Source organism: Podarcis bocagei (genome assembly GCF_964188305.1).
Source record: "Podarcis bocagei genome assembly, chromosome: 17".
NCBI lineage: Eukaryota > Metazoa > Chordata > Lepidosauria > Squamata > Lacertidae > Podarcis > Podarcis bocagei.
In genome coordinates this window covers 525,093-546,081 of record NC_138143.1, presented here as the reverse complement: position 1 = coordinate 546,081, position 20,989 = coordinate 525,093, and the positions used below count along the sequence as shown (strand labels likewise).

Here is a 20,989-nt window from a genome sequence, read left to right as displayed (position 1 = left end):
AAGTGAGGTCTAGCTGCCTGCCTGCCTGTATATGTATATACTTCTTGCTTTGATTTATGTTTTCTGTGTTTCAAATGTTTAAAGGTTTCATATTTGTAATGTTTCACTCCTAATTAAGAGAATGTTCCATTTATACTGCCTATCCTCTTTTCCACCCACTTTCATTCTGTTCTTTATCCTAATTGTTATTTACTGCTGCTCATGTCAATTCCTACTTGTAGGTTTATTTGGTTATTGTACCTGAAATATACTTGGAGCCCTGCAGTGATTTCATGCTCCTTATTGCAGCTCATAAAACAGTGATTGATTCCCCGCCCCAAAATCTCAGGCTTTTATATACATTCTTTACACAATGAGTCCCGGCTGATTGGCTGATTCTGCTTCCCTCCTGGAGCAGGCTAATCAGTTGTTGCATTCTAGGATCCTACTTGCCAAGTTTAGTACATAACAATACCTTTATAGATAATCTGTAAATGGTTCTGATTCCTCCCTCAGCTGTCTCTCCCTGGTGTCTAGTTTTTGTTGTTATGCTAGCCAATTCTATTTTGTTGTCATGATAACCAATTCAAAAGAGGCAAAAGAGGATGATGTTGTTGTTGTTTAATCGTTTAGTCGTTTCCGACTCTTCGTGACCCCCTGGACCAGAGCACGCCAGGCACTCCTGTCTTCCACTGCCTCCCGCAGTTTGGTCAAACTCATGCTGGTAGCTTGAACACTGTCCAACCATCTCGTCCTCTGGTGTCCCCTTCTCCTTGTGCCCTCCATCTTTCCCAACATCAGAGTTTTTTCTAGGGAGTCTTCTCTTCTCGTGAGGTGGCCAAAGTCTTGGAGCCTCAGCTTCAGGATCTGTCCTTCCAGTGAGCACTCAGGGCTGATTTCCTTAAGAATGGATGCGTTTGATCTTCTTGCAGTCCAAGAGTCTCCTCCAGCACCATAATTCAAAAGCATCAATTCTCAAGGGCAAATTTGGATTTTTCAAGAATGACACAAGACATAGGTTCTTGTGGAGATGCATTTCAGCCTTTTGAGGTGGGAAGAACTTTGGGACACCATGTTCCCCCAAATAGTAATTTTGGCTGAAGAGATCTGATATAATCTAAACATAGTTGTACCTAGAAGCCATTCTGTGGGCGGCAAGTGGGGAAACAAATGTTCTTTGCCTTGTGAAGGCTGGCATCTGGGGATTCTCCTCGACCTGGCTTTGAACACTGATATCTAGATAATGGCCATGTCCAAAAGTGCCTTGGATGTCCCAGCTAAGCCTCTTCTAAGTAGATCTAGCCATGGTGATAAACACTTTAGTACCGGGAGGTTTTTAATGCTGTAAGCCACCCAGAGTGGCTGGGGAAACCCAGCCAGATGGACGGGGTATAAATAACAAATAACAAATTTTATTACATCATGATCTATATATTAATTACAGGGTCTTTGAAACTTGTCCAGAAACCAGTTGATTGACAGTATCTTCACGGATTTGTCATCTGTTTTCATGCAGGGGTGGGGAACCTATGGCCCTCCAGATGTTGTGGGACTGCAATCAGCCCCAGCAATCATGGCCAGTCATCAGGGATGATGGGAGCTATAGCCCCCCAAACATCTGGAGAACCATAGATCCCTCATCCCTGTTCTAAGTGATGCCGGGAAAATTATAAGCACACAATATAGCAGGTGGATTCTGAGCAAAACTGTGAGGGGAATAATGGCTGTGATCTTAGCAACAAAATATTGGAAACAAAATTATTGTTCTATGACAAGTTTATGAATAAAGAATTGTAACATAAAAATACAAGAAGTGACCAAGAATCAAAAGTTATCAGTCTGGATACCTCAGCTGGTTAGAGTATGGTGCTGATAATGCCAAAGTTACAGGTTTGATCTCTGTATGGGACATCTGCATATACCTGCACTGCAGATGATCCTCAATTCTATGAATGTTTCAGTGTCTGTTAAAGACCTAACATTTTACAATTGGTCTACTGTAATCATCAACTGTAACTGATTTAAAAAAACATATGAAAACAAGTATTGACCATCATTTATGAACCTTTATGTGTAATGTGTTCTCTTTCTTTTTCTTCAGCAGTTGTTGGAACCATTCACTCATTGGGAAAAACATTACACACCGTAAAGCAATTATGGTGATTGCTTCCACACCACAGTGCTTCTCATAGAGTGGCCTAAAAGCGCAAGGGGTGGTGGAGAGAAAGAGCTGGTGAGCAACACATTAAGATTCTTTTTGTGCACATGTACACATGTACATTCTCAAAAAAACACAGACTCTTGATAAAACCATTTGTACAATCATATCAAGTTTGCTTCTCTGAATCCTAAACTTTTGATAAAAGTAACACAGTGCTTATATGTAAACAGTTTATTGTATTTCTCCTTGTCAGCCAGTAATCACTCAGGGCTGGAAAGACATGTCATGGTCCACCCTAGATAACTGGTTCAAGAAACAGGTAGGTAGCCGTGTTGGACTGACACAGTCAAAATTATTATTATTATTATTATTATTATTATTATTATTATTATTATTATTATTATTATCTGAAGAAGTGTGCATGCACACGAAAGATACCCAGAACAAACATAGTTGGTCTTTAAGGTGCCACTGGACAATTTTTTAATTTTTTTATTTGGTTCAAGAAAGTTATGTTCATTCCTATCTCAGAGAAACTGGGAGAGATCATCAGGGGGGTTGGGCTGGGTGTTCATCTGGGTGTCACACAGATGAAACCCAGCTCTACCTCTCCTTTAAATCGGAACCAGTGAAGGCAGTGAAGGTCCTGTGTGAGTGACTGGAGGGAGAGGGGACGGGCAGGTGTGGAGGACTCCCTAGTCCTGAATGGAGTAACTGTGCCCCTAAAGGACCAGGTGCGACCAGTCATTTTGGACTCGCAGCTGTCCATGGAGGCACAGGTCAATTCTGTGTCCAGGGCAGCTGTCTACCAACTACCCCGGCTGAGACCCTCCCTGCCTCCACCCTGTCTTGACAGAGTGGTGCATGCTCTGGTTATCTCCTGCTTGGACTACTCCAATGTGCTCTATGTGGGGTTACCTTGGAAGGGGACTTGGAAACTACAACTAATCCAGAATGGGGCAACTGGTGACCGGGAGTGACCACTGCGACCATATAGCACCAGTCCTAAAGGATCTTCACTGGCTCCCATTACATTTCCAAGCACAATTTGAAGTGTTGGTGCTGACCTTTAAAGCGCTAAATGGCCTCGGCCCTGTATACCTGAAGGAGCATCTCCACCCCCATCACTTAGCCTAGTTCCTCCTCTGAGGGTCTTTTGGCGGTTCCCTCATTGCGAGAAGCAAAGTTACAGGGAACCAGGCAGAGGGTAGTTGCACCCACCCTGTGGAATGCCCTCCCATGAGATGTCAAGGAGGTAAAGAACTACACAACTTTTAGAAGACATCTAAAGGCAGCTCTGTATCCGGAAGTTTTTTAATTTTTTACCTTTTTTGTATTTTTCTGGAAGCCACGCAGAGTGGCTGGGGAAACCCAGCCAGATGGGCAGTGTATTATTATTATTATTATTATTATTAGTAGTAGTAGTAGTAGTAGTAGTAGTAGTAGTAGTAGTAGTAGTATTAGTATTATTATTTACCTGCAATCTTCATGTCACGTCAGTCAATCAAATGTTTATAACAGTCAACAAGCCATTAACAGCAGGGGAGCTGTCTTGGGCCTCAGGTTATAGATGTGATGTAACGCGTGTGTCCCGGCCTCGGAACCTGACCTCCAGTGCCACTGGAAGTCAGGTTCCAAGAGTTTGAAAGACCTCTGAAAACATCCCACAGGTCTCGCAAGACATGACTTCTGGTGATTTGTGAGGCACTGGAAGTTGTGGTTGGAGCCCTGTGGTGTGGGTGCCAAGCACCCACAACAAACTTTTTGTGAGTGCTCGGGCACCCAAAGCCCCCTATAGTTGGTGCCCCTGATTACCAGGTAACACTAATTGCTACATTTCCATTCAGGAGTGGGGCTTCTGCCAGCTGAGATGGCCAAAGGCTAAGTCCTGCTGGGTTGCTAGGTCACATGCCTGTGCTGAATTAAATCTGAAATAGTGGTAAGTATCAGGCTCACCAGGATCCACAGCAAGATCCACAAGCTGCAATCCACAGCTTGTGGGATTAGGCACATAGCTAGCGGGTTGGGCAAGAACACAGGATGCAGTCCACAGTCTGGGCACACAGAGACAGTCAGAAGATGTTGCTTCAGCTGCTCTTGCAGCCTCATACTGAGACATAGAATTGTAGCACTGTAGAATTGGAAGGGACCCCCAGGCCGAAACCTCATTGCAGAGCTCAGCTAAAGCCCAGGTTGATGCAGAAAACCCTCATTGTGAGGAGGCCCTACTCAGAGTAGCCCTTTACTCATGAGGAGTCCACCACTGCATCTGAGCACTTCTCTTGAGTAAGATAGTCTCAGCCTGCCTCTTGAACCACCATTGCTCCCAGGGACTCAGGGGTTGTTCTGTTTTCACTCCAGAGAGGCATGAGGCAAAGTGAGGAGATCACCTCAGGCAGCAGGGTCCACAAGGGCAGCAGATCCCAAGGTAAATCTTTATTTTCCCCTTGTTCTTGATGTAGATCTTCACTTACCCCTTCTTCAGAGCCAGGGAGGGGAGGGTCAATTTGTGGTTCACCTCAGGTGCCAATATATATTGGACTGGCCCTGACAGAGCAACCTCTCTGCAACTAGGAACCATCGCCAATCTCTTCCAAGAGTCCTGACACCTCCTCAACTGTTGCTTTGGGCTGTTCCTGAGTGCTGCCAGTTTCTGAGAGCTTGAGAGCATCTTTGGCCACATCCTCCTTGGAAGACGAGTTATATAACGTGGGCATGACAACCTACCTCACTCTTTTTTGGTACTCACCCTGTTTTGGTACTCAGCCTGTTTCAGCTCAGGGGGTGAAACCTTGGCTGAGGTGTCTGAATCAGGGTGGATGACTTACAGCAATGTATCTCCAGCTGAGCTGGGGTGTGGGACTTCAGACAGCAGGACTTCAGGTACTTTTTAGCTCCTTGGTTTTTTCTTATTAAAACATTCTTACATGCAGGGAAGCTGATGCAATTACTCACCATTCAGAGAACTGTTTTGAACTGACTATCTCCTTGTCTCCAATAACTTTCTTCACACACTCGGTGTCATCTTTAATATCCTCATCTAGGAACTCTGTGGAGGATGTTAATAAAAGCAAGTCAAGGAAAAACAAATCCTGGTCCAGGTAGACTTCCTGGATCTTTGATTCTGGAGGCTGTGTATATGTGGAATGTGAGCTTTTACCTTAACTCAAAGCAACCACCTTTACTCTTTCCAGTTAGCTTTCCATGTTTGAGGAACTGTTGGATGTGATAGGTGGTAATGCTCCATAGCAAATATGAATATAACTCTTTCATGTTGCAATATATATGTTTAAGGGAGCAATTCTACATGTAAGAAGCTGATGTTAAGCAAGCTGGTGTAAAGTATCAGATCTAAACTCTAGGTAATTATAGAATTGTAGGGTTGGAAGAGACCACGAGGGTCATCTAGTACAACCACCTGCAAAATATTTTGCCCAAAGTGGGGCTAGAACCCAAAACCCTGAGATTAAGAGTCATGCTGAACCATCTGAATCAGGAGCAGGGCTACCGCTTGCTGAGCCAGCCTAAGCCTGGCGGAGGAGAAACTCAGTGGATTTGTAACTGGCTGACTGACGGAACCCAAAGGGTGCTCATCAATGGTTCCTCTTCATCCTGGAGAAGAGTGACTAGTGGGGTGCCACAGGGTTCTGTCTTGGGCCCGGTCTTATTCAACATCTTTATCAACGACTTGGATGATGGACTCAAGGGCATCCTGATCAAATTTGCAGATGACACCAAACTGGGAGGGGTGGCTAACACCCCAGAGGACAGGATCACACTTCAAAACAACCTTGACAGATTACAGAACTGGGCCAAAACAAACAAGATGAACTTTAACAGGGAGAAATGTAAAGTATTGCACTTGGGCAAAAAAAATGAGAGGCACAAATACAAGATGGGTGACACCTGGCTTGAGAGCAGTACATGTGAAAAGGATCTAGGAGTCTTGGTTGACCACAAACTTGACATGAGCCAACAGTGTGATGCGGCAGCTAAAAAAGCCAATGCAATTCTGGGCTGCATCAATAGGAGTATAGCATCTAGATCAAGGGAAGTAATAGTGCCACTGTATTCTGCTCTGGTCAGACCTCACCTGGAGTACTGTGTCCCGTTCTGGGCACCACAGTTCAAGAAGGACACTGACAAACTAGAACGTGTCCAGAGGAGGGCAACCAAAATGGTCAAAGGCCTGGAAACGATGCCTTATGAGGAACGGCTAAGGGAGCTGGGCATGTTTAGCCTGGAGAAGGGGAGGTTAAGGGGTGATATGATAGCCATGTTCAAATATATAAAAGGATGTCACATAGAGGAGAGAAAAAGGTTGTTTTCTGCTGCTCCAGAGAAGCGGACACGGAGCAATGGATCCAAACTACAAGAAAGAAGATTCCACCTAAACATTAGGAAGAACTTCCTGACAGTAAGAGCTGTTCGACAGTGGGATTTGCTGCCAAGGAGTGTGGTGGAGTCTCCTACTTTGGAGGTCTTTAAGCAGAGGCTTGACAACCATATGTCAGGAGTGCTCTGATGGTGTTTCCTGCTTGGCAGGGGGTTGGACTCGATGGCCCTTGTGGTCTCTTCCAACTCTATGATTCTATGATTCTAAGCCTTCAAAACAGACTTTAGAGTTACACTACATCACCCTTCCCGCCACCTTAACTAACACCAAGTTGCCAGGTCCCATGGTAGAGCTGAACAGGCTTGGGATTCAGCTAAAGTCCCCTCTGGTCCTGCCCCCACCACATCCCCAGAATGCCCCTTTTTCAGGGCTTACTCTGTCTTAAGATCTGCCAAATTTGGCTAAGCTGGCTGCATCGTGGCTGTGGAAAATATGCTGTAGTATAAGCTTCCAGGTTGTCTCGGAGTCTAAGCCTTTGGCCCAAGCAAGCCTAGTATGTGGGCACAACAGTCACAAATGCCAAGTTTAAACTGGCAGTGAGACAGCATGTTCTCCCTCTAATTTATTTCCTGGTGCGTGCATGGATATGGCCAGTCCATAAGAACATAAGACAAGCCTGCTGGATCAGGCCAATGGCCCATCTTCACAGTGGCCAACCAGAGGCCTGTGGGAAACTCTTAATCAAGTCCCCTTTAGGGAAAGTTCTTCATGCCAGGAAGAGCCACCCAGAGGTTTCTTGTTCCTGTCTGCCCAAATGGAGGAGGCTCTCTCAACACTGCAGAGAGATGCAGATGAAGAAGAAGGGAATGAAAGGGGTTAAAATCAGGCATGTCCAAAGTCCGTTTCGGGGGCCTAATCCAGCCCGCTGGTTGGTTTAATCTGGCCCCTGTGGCAGTTTATTTCCTGGGGTAAAATTGTAAAAAACCTCAAAAACCCCAACCCTAAAAAAAGCTCAACAACTTCAAAGGTTGGGGCCCTTCACGTCATCAAATCTGGCCCTCTTTGAAAAAATTCCCAGGGCATGGAAAGCCCAGGGCATGGGAGGAACAGACTTCACCCACAGATCACCTTGATGCCTGGCTCCTGCTCCTGCATGCAATATGGGGGCAGACTGGGGCACTGGATGCAAAAGCTTTTCGCCTGACGCAAACCCCCATGCTGCTATTCGGAAGCAGAGGTTCTCCTATTAATTGGATTTTAATTGGCATAAAGTAAGGCACACACCAGAGGAGACGCCATCAAATGCAAGTTTTAAAGATATACAAGTGAGGATGGATTATTGTATGGAGTAATATTGAGATTAAAAGAACAGCTGAAGCTGTGTGTGGTTTAAAGTGATGGAAGTGGGGGGAGTTCTATTGTTTGAATGGATCATCTTGTGAAATCAGAGCTGATCCTCACCCACCCCTCAAAAACAATGGGGGGGGGAGAGACCAAGAGGAGTTGAGATACAGCCTTAGAGGAAGGACATTGGCCAGAAAATGCAGTCATAAAGATGAAAGGAATTTGGTGGCTGTGGACAAACAGAGGCTTTAAGGATGGTGGTGAATCAAAAGGAAAGAGCTGCCAGACTACCTGCGGCTATGCTTGAAACAGGCTGAGGAGGAAATGGCAAAGCTTCAAGACTGATCAGCGGGAAGGAGTAGACTGCTGTAGACTGCTGTTTGTCTGGAGAAGCCAAGCAGTATGGGAGCATTGTGGGATGGAGCTAAACTGAGAAACCTCGAGAAACTCTGGGATTATAGCTCCACCCAAGAGCAGCAGATGAACCTCAAAGACGGGGCAGCAAACAAAGCCAAAGGTACGAACAGTTGGACATATTAGACTGGCACATGCTGACTGAAAAGAAAAAAGTCAAAGCTCCTCACTTGAAATTCTTTGAAAAGTTAAATAACATAATAACAGGAACAGAAATCTTTAAGAATGCAGCTGCTATCTAAGTGATTAGAACATCAATTGGAATGTAATTAGAAGCTAATAAGAATATGAATCGCAGTAATATAATGCACTATGGAGCGTGGCTATCAGGGGCTCAGGAAAAGAGGCACAGGGGAGAGAGGAAATGGAGAGCGAAGGGGAAGAATCTGAGGGCAGCGTAGGGGAGTATGACAGTGACCCGAGAGATTCCATGAGCTTCTCCAGCGAATCAGAAGATTCCCAGAAGGAGGCGCCAATGGTCAGGGCAAGGGGGGTCCCGGGGGGACAACCAGAAACAAGGGGCCAGCGGGGACTCCCAAAGCAGCAGCTGGAAATCAGGACCAGCTTCCCCACCAGAGCATAGTGGGGGGGAAGAGTCCCATGTGTCAGGGCCAGCGTCTCCTCCAGCAGGGAGAGAAGATGAGTCAGGGCTGACCACGCCTCTATCGGAGAGTGGGGGACGGAGGGGAGGTCAGGTCCAGCTAGCCTCCCCGAAGGGGGAAGCAGTGACAGGAGCAGTGTAACGGTCAGGAGGAAGGTTGCCGGCTGGGCGCGCGCGCCAAGTTCGAATGTAGAGGCGCGTGGGAGAGCAGGAAACCCGGATTGGGAACCAGGTCCTAAAGCCCGCCGGAGGCAGGGGGAAGACTCAGGGGACTCAGCGTCAGAAGAGTCTAGGAAGGGCGAGACCCTAGCTGACAGGTGGAGCCAGAGGAGGAAAGAGCAAAGGAAGAGGTGGAGCAAGGCTAGAGTCTTAAACTGGTGTCTGGGGGGAGGAGATTCAGACGGAGCTTCAGCGGTCTAGAGTTTCAGACGTAGAGCTGCACGCTGCGGCTGTGAAAGCGAAATTGAACTTCAATAAAGACTTTTGTATATAACAACGAACTGGCATTGGTCCTTTGTGAGCTGGGACCTTGGGCAGCTCTGAAAGTGGCAAACCACTTTAATTAAATTGAGCTAGTTTGGAGGTTCTAGCAGAGGAGCACAGCTATCATATACCCTTGACCGAAGATCGGTACACTCCTTCTATCTGAGATGGTCGTCCTCTTCCACCGAGTGTGCAACTTCGGAAGGGACACACATGGAGCGGTGAGGGAGGAAGGGGACACCTGCCTAGCCAGCCAGATCAGCTGAATCTACCCTGGCGATCAATGGGGTGACAGATGTCGCAACCAGATCGCCTGTCTGAATTGTGCATTGCTTTGTAACGATTTGTTGGGTCTCTGGACTGTAATAAAGATTGATTGATTGATTGATTAAATCGCATTACATAATTTGGAATTAATTGGAATTAATTTGGAATCAATTGGTATTTGTATAATTTGTATAATTGGATTAATATAGGGAAACTAATAAAATAACATATGAAAGAAAAAGGAAGAGCCACCCAGATGATAAAGGAGTCTGAAAGCCTTCCACACAAAGAGAGGAAGGAAGGAAGGAAGGAAGGAAGGATCATGGGGAACTGGAATTAATGGAGCTAACTTAGTCATATTAATTAATTTCAACTGGCTGTGAGTGTCTGGAGGTGGTTGGAGGATGGATGGTGGTTAACAGATTGAGGCTGAATCCTGGCAAGTACTATTTTGAGGGGATAGGGGGTGCATGGGGGCTAAGACCCTACCCGCCCGCAGACTGTCTTGCCAGAGTGGTCCATGCTCCCACTTGGACTTCTGTAAGGCTACATCTGAAGGTGACTTGGAAACTAAAACCAATCCAAAATTTGGCAGCTAAAGGGTCTTCACTGGCTCACATTTCAGAACACAATTCAAAGTGCTGGTACTGAACTTTAAAGCCCTCAACAGTGTTGCCCTGTATACCCGAAGGACCCCCTCGTTCAGCCCAGCCCCCTCCAACCCCCTCATTCAGCCCAGACACGGAAGTCTTTTGGCGGTTCCCTAACTATGGGAAGTGATGTTACAGGGAACCAGGCAGAGGGCCTTCTCGGTAGTGGCACCTGCCAGATGTCAAAGAGATAAATAATTATACAACTTTTAGAAGACATCTGAAGGCAGCCCTGTATTGGGAAGTTTTTTATGTTTGATGTTTGATTGTGTTTTTATATGCATTGGAAGCCGCCCAGAGTGGGTGGGGTATAAATATTATTAAAATAGTATTAGTAAAGCTAGTTAGTAAAGCTAATCTGTCTCCTGAGAAATCTCTATGTGGGACAAGAAGCTACAGTTAGAACTGGGTATGGAACAACTGATTGGTTCAAAATTGGGAAAGGAGTACGACAAGGCTGTATATTGTCTCCCTGCTTATTTAACTTATATGCAGAATTCATCATGCGAAAAGATAGGCTGTATGAATCCCAAGCCGGAATTAAGATCACTGGAAGAAATATCAACAACCTCAGATATGCAGATGACACAGCCTTGATGGCAGAAAGTGAGGAAGAATTAAAGAACCTTTTAATGAGGGTGAAAGAGGAGAGCGCAAAATATGGTCTGAAGCTCAACATCAAAAAAATGAAGATCATGGCCACTGGGCCCATCACCTCCTGGCAAATAGAAGGGGAAGAAATGGAAGCAGTGAAAGATTTTACTTTCTTGGGCTCCATGATCACTGCAGATGGTGACAGCAGTCACAAAATTAAAAGACGCCTGCTCCTTGGGAGAAAGGCGATGGCAAACAGCATCTTAAAAAGCAGAGACATCACCTTGCCAACAAAGGTCCGTATAGTTAAAGCCATGGTTTTCCCAGTAGTGATGTATGGAAGTGAGAGCTGGACCATAAAGAAGGCTGATCACCAAAGAATTGATGCTTTTGAATTATGGTGCTGGAGGAGACTCTTGAGAGTCCCATGGACTGCAAGAAGATCAAATCTCTCCATTCTGAAGGAAATCAACCCTGAGTGCTCACTGGAAGGACAGATCCTGAAGCTGAGACTCCAATACTTTGGCCACCTCATGGGAAGAGAAGACTCCCTGGAAAAGACCCTGATGTTGGGAAAGAAGGGGATGACAGAGGACGAGATGGTCGGACAGTGTTCTCGAAGCTACAAACATGAGTCTGACCAAATTGCAGGAGGCAGTGGAAGACAAGAGTGCCTGGCGTGCTCTGGTCCATGGGGTCACGAAGAGTCGGACACGACTAAACGACTAAACAACAACAACAACAAAAGCTAATGAGTCCCACCAGCACAACCAGCTCCCCCCTGTGTGCTCCCGAATTGGCTTGAAGAGATCAGGAGAAACCCCAGGACAATGCATGAGGTTAGGAGAAGGGGAATCATTCCTCCTGGCAAGCTGAAATGCATGCACTGATGGAACAATTGCACTATGTTAAATTCCTCCCATAGGGTCCATTCTGGTTACATTCCAATTAGCCTTTAACACTTCTTAATAATAAGGAATAACCTGGTGATCTTGAGTCACACATGGCAAAGGTTTATAAGGAGTCACTTACTATCGCAGGCAATGCTGCATTTGTTCTTCGAGGCTTGCTTCCCATTACTGCACCATTTGGCACCATTCAGTCGGAATAATCCATAGTATGGATGGTCGCCTTCACTTGTAAAGTAGTTGGTAGTCAAGTTACTTGCAAATGTAGCCAAACAGACAACTGGTTATAGAAGCATGGTATAAAAATCAGAAATGTGGAATATCTTTTAAATAATAAAACCAGCTCCAAAACATTGATATAGGATGGGATTTTAAAAATAACTCCAATTTCAGCTCCAGATTCAGTTTAAAAGCTTTAAAATAATTGATATTAACAATTCTGCCTTAACATATGTGACTCATTCAATCTTTCTTGTTGTAACATTATAAAATAGCAAGTAGTATATATCATTTTATTCTATTTGGTTTATATTCTGCCTTTCAAAGGGCTCACAGGGTGACTATAAACATTTCTAACAACTTCTAAAACTTTTCAAATGTCGTGATGCCTCCTTTGAATCTTGCTAGTTGACAATTCACAGTTTTGAGAGCTAGCAATTCAAAATTCTGCATTTCCTGTTGTAACCTTGTAAAATAATAGGGAGTACACACCACAACATTTCTAACGGCTTTTAAGACTTTGCTACGATATTACAAATTTCTTTCTCATGGTTCTTGCAAGTTCTATAGGTTATTAGTTTCCAGTTTCCAATTTCACCACACTATTTGAAAAAGGATCGTAAGTGTTAATAAGGATAATTACTTTTAAACAAAAAAATATATGCATGACAATGCATGACACACACTTTCTTCAGAAAAGCGAAACGGGAGGAAACTGAAATCACATACTGCAAAATGCATCTAAGTTAATCATACCAGTAGGATGGAAGTTGCATACCCCATGAACTCACATTGATGTAAACCAGTCCATGTAGAGGAGTCCATTCCATAACTTCTCAGTAGATAAAACAGTTCACAGGGATCAAACACTTTGGTCTCATGGCCTACAATGAGCAGGTAGAATACGGAAAGGAGAAAGGCCTTCATTGCTGCTGATCTTTGCAGAACAGTGTGTCCTCCAGAGCCCAGGTTTTATAGTCCCTGGCTGTAGGCTGTCCATTCCATCTGCAAGTGTTCTTCTTCTTGTGCCATCTCATTGGAACATCAAAATCTGCCTTATATGGAGTCAGGTGCATGGGCCCATCCAGCTCAGTACTGCTTACAGTGACTGGCAGTGGCTCTCCAGGGTTGCAGACAGGGGTCTCTCCCAGTCCTTCCTGGAGATGCTGGGGATTGAATCTGGGCCCTTTGGCATGCAAGGCAGATGCCCTGATGCTGAGCTATATGGCCCGCTCTTATAGGGCAGCTAATGGCTGTAGCAACAGCCTAGCCTTTCCCACATTACCTAGAGCCAATTCCACTTCTAAAAACTGTTAAAGGAAGCACTGGGTTTACAGCTACCACCAGACCCGTGCCTACACCCACCTTCAAAATACTCATGCAACTGGTCCTACAGGTCTGGGAAACTTAGCTGAGCCTCGTTCCAAAACAGCTGTACATGGGCATTCAATGCATATGTACTATTGTGTGTGACAGTGAGTGGGAAGCAGACATGATATATTTTCTGAGGGACACCACAAGGCAAACCTGGTGTTCATTTCAGCAATGGTAGTATGATGCCTTTCTTGATGCCTTTTGGCATCAAGAAAGAATCTATTTCTTAACTGGAAGCATTTAATCTTCAACCCTCTGCTTGATGTCACTCACAGGAGCCACCTCCTAGGGGCTGAGGGTTATTTGCCCCCCTCATAAAAAATTCTGAGTGGGCCAGCCACCCCCCAAGCTAATAGACATTGCCATTCAAATGGTGTGCATGCACCACACCATGTGAATCATTATTTTATTTAAGATGGTACCCCTGGTGTCACTCAAATATAGTAATTTTACATATTTACTTCAGTGTTTTGAAAATATTTGTATTCTGCTTTCTGCTTAGCAGGCTTTGAAAGCAGTTGGCAACAACAGCAATTAAAAACGATGAAAATAATTTTTAAAAATCAAAAAATTCACAGCCAATATATATAAAAATTACATAGCAGTAACCAACAAGGAGAATGTCACAACAAAATAGAGCTAGCCCTCTTCCCAAATTCCTTCAGAAATGGGATACTGTTTGCACCTTCTCTGGCTCCACCTAACTTCCTTGCTGCCACTTTTTTCACTTCCTGCACACCTGCTCTCCTCGTGAGTAGCACTGATACCATTTACGGGAAGGGAAAGGGGCAAGTTGGCAGAGAGGTTGGGGCTGTGCAGGTGTGCAGTAGATGCCATCTGGTGCTCCTGCCTGCATATCTGCACAGTTCCAACCTCCCTACTGCCTTCCTCCTCTCCCTCCGGGCTGTTTTCCCTTTTTCTAGTTGAAACTTCTGAGCACTTCTGATGCTGCTGGACTACAGTCAGGGATATGTGAACATGCCAACATTCCTTTGCATACTCATCCTTTATTTTAAATTCTGATGCAATTGATTTACTTGTGCAAGTATTTCTTCCATTTCATTGTCCACAGAAATATATGCATCTTCTTTTTTTACATATAGCGTACACATAGCTGAGCCATCAAAAAATATTTACATGCTGTTACCTTCCCTGAATGCTGCTTTTCGGTTGTAGCAAAAATAATGAGTCTTGTGGTACCTTAAAGACAAAACCATCTATTTCACTATCTTGATTTCTCAGTCCAGTAGAAGCATGTCATGTTCTCTCACTTCCTGCACATAGGCATCAGGGAAGGACAGTTTAGCACTCTGTGGACATTTTTCACCTACTATCTTGGATTGTAGAAATTCTTCTGGACATATTATACATTTGACAGGCATGTTCCTCCACTCAGTGTGATGCCACATGTGTGATTAAGCCCCCCTTTTATTGGAATGTTTTAACTGTGTATTTTACAAAGAAAATGGTCGTGTGTGCATCTGCTGAAATAACTCTCAAGCTAATTTATTTTTAAATGTATTTGCAGTAAACATGAATTTGTGTTTGGCAGCTTGAAATCCCCCCTTTTTCGTGCCAATGTATTTCTGCTATAAGGGATGTGGGTGGCGCTGTGGTCTAAACCACTGAGCCCAGGGATTCCCGATCAGAAGGTTGGCGGTTCGAATCCCTGCGAGCGACGGGGTGAGCTCCCGTTGCTCGGTCCCAGCTCCTGCCAACCTAACAGTTTGAAACCAGCCAAAAAAGAAAAAAAAAGTGCAAGTAGATAAATAGGTGCTGCTCCAGTGGGAAGGTAAACAGTGTTTCCATCTGCTGCTCTGGTTTCACTAGAAGTGGCTAAGTCATCCTGGCCACATGACCCAGATAAACTGTCTGCGGACAAAAGCCGGATCCCTCAGTCTGTAAAGTGAGATGAGCGCCACAACCCCAGAGACGTCTGCAACTGGACTTAACTGTCAGGGGGTCCTTTACCTTTATTTCTGCCATGTGAAAAAAATATATTGGATGACTGATTGGTTCATTTTCAAATTCACAGTACAAAAGGGAATGATTGAATAGATCAATCAATCTATTCAAGGTTGCTGCCTCCAGCAAAGAACAAGTTCTTTGGAGAGAGGCATTGTATAGAAGTGTTTATACACTAATACTAGAAGCCTTCACACTAAGATGGGATAGCTGGAGCATCTGGTCTTAGAGGAGCACAGAGTGAATATAACAGAAACCTGGTGAAAAGAAGTGAACAATCCATGCAAACAGCTGATCAGAATTAACTGCCTTAAGAGGTCCAGTTTGGTGCAGTCATTTTGTATGACATGTTGGGGTGGTACTTTTGGCAGGCCAGCAGCTCACAGCTGCAGTGTACCATGAATGCAATCCTCCAACGCCCTTGGGAAATTGTAGTTCATGATACAGCAGCACAGTTTCTTTTTCAAGGAGGAATGTACAGAAAATGAAATGGCTGCCCCTTTGGGCACTAGGGACTTCTGGTACAGAAATTCAGAAAAGAAAAGCAAGTTTACCACCTGCTGGACACTAGGAATGGAAAGATCAGACTATTTCACTCCATTTCTGGTCCATCTCCTTTTTTTTACACATCTCATTGCATTCCAGATCTATTTCTATTTTGAGGTTTAAAAAAAAACCTAAAAATAAAACTGCACTTAGATTGCAACTTACATTATTACCAAACTCGTGGGTGGGGAACACAGGGATTCCTGGATGTTAACTCCCATTAACCTCAAGCCAGTGTGGATAATGGTAACAGTTTATGGGAGTTGCTAGATGTTCCGTGTCAGATGTTCCGTGTCTGACTCCAAGTTTGCAGTTGCCGAGTCTAAACTCCGCCCCTTACTCTTCTTCCAACATGGGAAAAAACCCTTCCACTTCCGCTCTTCCCCCCTCCTCTCACTGACCTTTTCGCGCCTGCGAGTTTTTGGGCTAGCTATTCCTGGCCTCTCCCCTTCTGTCTCTGAGCTAAGAACATCTGACACGGAACATCCAGCAACATCTGAAGGGCGGTCATAAGGTCCCCGTCTCTGACTTATGTACTACCTGATGCTTCAAGCTACTAGGAAGCTGCTCACAGTACAGATAGAATTTTCTGAAAATGTTGACCTTGTCCTTTACAGTTCTTGCATATTGTACACATCATTATTACCTGAATATTATATGCATGTACCTTGGGAGAAAAGCAATGACAAACCTAGACAGCATCTTAAAAAGCAGAGACATCACCTTGCCAACAAAGGTCCGTATAGTTAAAGCTATGGTTTTCCCAGTAGTGATATGTGGAAGGGAGAGCTGGACCATAAAGAAGGCTGATCGCCGAAGAATTGGTGTTTTTGAATTATGGTGCTGGAGGAGACTCTTGAGAGTCCCATGGACTGCAAGAAGATCAAACTTATCCATTCTTAAGGAAATCAGCCCTGAGTGCTCAATGGAAGGACAAATCCTGAAGCTGAGACTCCAATACTTTGGCCACCTCATGAGAAGAGAAGACACCCTGGAAAAAACCTTGATGTTGGGAAAGATGGAGGGCACAAGGAGAAGGGGACGTCAGAGGACAAGATGGTTGGATAGTGTAATGAGTATGGGTTGCTCGTGCGTAAGTTACCGCCACTCCTGGCTGTGTTGCCTTGTTAAACCTTTCTGCCTGGACAGCCCTTCACTTTGTGGCTGCCTCAGTCGCTAGCAGAATCCGTCAGTGGGCGTTTCTTAAACCTTTTCCAACATAAAAGTTGTTTGACGCCAAGTCTCCTCCTACTCTCCCTGCGCGGAAGTCTGTGCAGGGAGGGCGTGGGTAGCGGAGGACCCGTGCTCTCCCCACTGGTGTCCGGTGAAGAGTCCTGGAGCCCTCTCTCCGATTCCCCCATCTGCCCCCCTTTATTCCTGGTGTTGCGTTGATTTGCTTCCCCATCTGCTGAGCTGCTTCTCTCCCTGCTGGGCCCTTCTCCAGCATCATTTGAGAGCCTTCCTTCCGCCTCTAGCTCCGATGTCAGTTTCCTGACATCCACCTCCCCCCCAGGACCCCCTCCACCCCCGGCCCAACCTGTTGACCCAACTTCGTCCCTTTCTTCGGCCGACGATGCGGGGAACCCCCGGAAGGAGCTGTCGCCATCCTCTGAAGATTCGAAACCCGCTTCCCACCCGCTCTGATCCCTTCCTGCGGGGTGGGCCTCCCAGTCTGATTCTTCTTCCTCTGAAGCCTCTTCTCCCTCCCATTCGGAGGCAGAAAAACCCACAATATCCTCTTCATCGTCTGTGGTTCCAAATTGCTCCTCACAGAATCTCGCTAGTGGTTTGGGTTTGTCCGGGAACAGGCAGTGGAATTCCTCCACCAGATACCCGTCAGTGATTGCCTCCGCGGGAACCCACATGTTTTCCGACCCGTGTTCTCCCTCCCAAGCCACCAAGTACTCCACCTGGCGTCCTCGCCACCTTGAATCAAGTATTTCCGTGGCCAAGTTGTGGTGCTCCCTCTCTTCTACCTGCGGGTGTGTGGTGACTTCTCCCTCTTGCCCCGGGAATCCCCGTCCTTCCCTGTACGGTGAGAGTAGGGACCTATGGAACACCGGGTGTATCTTCATGCTGTCAGGCAATTTGAGCTTGAATGCCACGGGGTTCACCTGCTGTGTTACCTCAAACGGTCCCAGCTGCCTGGGCTGCAACTTCTTGCACCCCCCCTTAAAAGGTAACCCTTGGGTTAACAACCACACCCGACCTCCCACCCGTATGGTCTCCCCTTCCCTACGGCACTTGTCTGCCTGCCTCTTGTAAATTTCCTTGGCCCGCTCCAAGTTCATCTTAAGTTGCTGGTGCAGGGCTTCCATTTCTTCCACAAACTGCTCTGCCACCGGTACGCTCCAACCTTCCTCCCCACTCCCCGGGAAGGCCCTGGGGTGACACCCATAATTGGCCATGAACGGGCTCATTCCCGTGGACACATGTTCAGCGTTATTGTTCGCAAATTCAGCCAGCGCTAGTTTCTCTACCCAATCGTTCTGCCTCTCGCTGACGTAGCAGCGTAGGTATTGCTGGAGTATACTGTTCGCTCTTTCTGCTTGCCCGTTGGTTTCCGGGTGTCTCGCCATTGAGAAGCCCACTTCGACCTGCAGCAAGCTCATGAGCTTCCTCCAGAAACGGGAAGTAAATTGTTTCCCGCGGTCGGAGATAACCCTCGAAGGAGCCCCATGCAACCTGAAAATGTGATCTACAAACAACCTGGCTGTTTCCTCTGCCGTGACCGCATGTGAGCAAGCTATAAAATGGCACATTTTTGTTAGTAGATCGACCACTACCATGACCACTGTCTTCCCTCGGGACTTGGGCAACTTGGTCATAAAATCAATGGATACAACCTCCCAAGGTTTCCCCGGCGTGGGTAAGGGTTCCAGTAATCCTGTGGGGGCAGCCCGCTCCCCCTTTGCCCTTTGGCAGCGGTCGCACCCCCGTACATATTCCCGTACATCCTCCCTCACCCTGGGCCACCAGATCTGCCTGGTGACGAGCATCATGGTTTTGTGCTGTCCAAAGTGTCCAGCTGTGGGGTTGTCGTGGAGTTGTTTGAGTACCTTCCCCCATAGGGCCTCCCCCAGTACATACAGCGCCCCCTTATAGTACAGCACCCCTTCCTTCTCCTCAAACCCTCCTTGGGTTTCTCTTCCATCTCGGAGTTCCCAGATTTTAGTTTGTGTGAACACGTCATTTCTAGTAAGTCCGGCCAGTTCTCTTTTCCCCACCAAGGTTCCCCCACACACCCATCGGTCCTCGGGGATCACGTGTCGTATCTCCGGTGGCCCCTCTCCTTCCATGTACTCCGGCTTCCGGGAGAGAGCATCTGCTCTCACGTTTTCCTCTCCTGGCACGTATCGGATTTCGAAGGAAAACTTGGAGAACTCCTGTGCCCATCGAATCTGTCTCTGGTTGAGCACTCGTGCGGTCCTCCAGTATTCCAAGTTCTTGTGATCAGTACAAACCTGGATCTTGTGCTGCGCCCCTATTAGTAGATGTCGCCACCGACGAAACGCCGCATAGATTGCAAGCAGTTCGCGGTCATACACAGTATAGTTTTGCTCCGACTTGCTTAGCTTTCTTGAGAAAAAGGCACACGGTTTCCATTCCTGCTTGCTTCTCCCTGGCTGCAAAAGAACCGCCCCAATGGCTCTGTCGGACGCGTCGGTCTCTAGCCTCATGGGTTTCTCCAGATCCACGTGCAGGAGCTGCTCTTCCGATGCGAACGCCTTCTTCAGTCTTTCAAAGGATTGCTGGGCTCCCTCTGTCTAGACGAACTTCCTTTTGCTACTGAGACAATCTGTGATGGGCGCTGTCAAGTGGGCGAAGTTCTTGATGAACTTCCTGTAGAAGTTGCTGAACCCTAGGAACCTTTGCACGTCCTTTCGGGTTTTGGGGGCCTTCCATTCCAGCACTGCCTTGGGTCCATCGCTAGGCCTTTGTCTGACAGCTTGTACCCCAGAAACTCGACTTCTTTGGCGTGAAACTGGCATTTTTCCAGCTTGACCCACAACTGGTGCTTCTGCAGTCGCTTTAGCACTTCCCTGACGTCTCTGACATGTTGCTCCTCATTGTCCGAATAGATTAAGACGTCGTCCAAGAAGGCTACGCAGTTCTTGTACAGCAGGGGCCCCAACACGTGGTGCATGAAAGCTTGAAAACAGGCGGAGCCCGACTGTAATCCAAAAGGCATAACTAGGTACTCAAAGGCCCCCAGGGGTGTGAACATTGTGGTCTTCCATCCATCCCCCTCCCTCATCCTAATCAAGTTGTATGCTCCCCTGAGATTTTCCCTTGCCTCACCCGTGTTAAAATGTCGTCAATCCTGGGCATTGGGAAGGTCACGGGTTCTGACACCAAATTGACGGCCCTATAGTCCACAACGAGCCTGGGTTGATTTGTGTCTTTTTTGTCCACAAAGAACACCGGACTGCTCCCCACCGCTTTTGATTCTCTTATGAAGCCCCTTTTCAGGTTCTTGTCAATAAATTCCCGCAACTCCTTCATCTCCCTGTCCGACATGGCATACAGTTTACCCACTGGTAGTTGCGCCCCTGGGAGCAAGTTGATTTGGCAGTCAAAGGGCCTATGGGGGGGTAGTCTAGCCGCCTCCTCGCTGAAGACCTCCTGCAGGTCAGCATATTGTGGTGGCACCTCCCCTTTCGGCTCCACAGCTATCCCAGCCACCCTGGCCACTGTCATTCTTGGGGCTTCCTCCCCTAGACAGTGTTGCAAGCAGTAAGCGGACCCAAAGGTGACCGTTCTCTGATGCCATGCCACCACTGGGTCATGTTGTGTTAGCCAGCTCATCCCTAATATTATTGGGGGCCCTGCCAGTGAGGCTACGTGAAAGGCGATAGTCTCCGTGTGCCTGAAAACCCTCATTCTCATTGGTGGGGTCTGGTGCGTCACTTCCCCTCCCAGAAGTTCCCTGCCATCAATGGTGGTCACTTGCAAGGGAAAATCCAGGGGCAGCAGGTGGAGCTGGTGCTCTAGTGAAAAGTCCTTGCTGAAGAAATTGCAGGAACTGCCTGAATCCAACAGCCCTTTCACCTTGACTGGGTGCCCATTTGGGAGTTCTAGCACCACTTCTATGGCTATAGCCGCCCTGGGGGGGTCTGGTTGGGGCACTTCTATTGGTTGCTGGCC

At 46.6% G+C, this 20,989-nt stretch overlaps 2 protein-coding genes across 4 annotated transcripts in view; both read right to left on the bottom strand.

Moving 5' to 3' along the window:
• Positions 1 to 20,989, bottom strand: part of LOC308577345 (lysozyme C-like) — an 80,402-nt gene that overhangs the window by 25,242 nt on the left and 34,171 nt on the right. The gene's annotated exons all lie outside the window — the stretch shown is intronic.
• The window catches only part of LOC308577344 (lysozyme C, milk isozyme-like), a 28,578-nt gene continuing 9,326 nt past the window's right edge, over positions 1,738 to 20,989 (bottom strand). Inside the window, exons 1-5 of one of the 3 annotated variants that reach the window (XM_081177473.1) lie at positions 16,007 to 16,885; positions 12,748 to 12,840; positions 11,862 to 12,017; positions 5,096 to 5,189; positions 1,738 to 2,177 (exon numbers count right to left, since the gene is read on the bottom strand). In XM_081177473.1, coding sequence (XP_081033599.1) covers positions 2,033 to 2,177; positions 5,096 to 5,189; positions 11,862 to 12,017; positions 12,748 to 12,781 — 429 coding nt within the window. In that variant the 5' untranslated portion in view covers positions 12,782 to 12,840; positions 16,007 to 16,885 and the 3' untranslated portion in view covers positions 1,738 to 2,032. Of the gene's footprint in view, positions 2,178 to 5,095; positions 5,190 to 11,861; positions 12,018 to 12,747; positions 15,985 to 16,006; positions 16,886 to 20,989 lie in introns of those variants that run through there. The other 2 variants (XM_081177472.1, XM_081177471.1) reach the window with 2 other exon arrangements.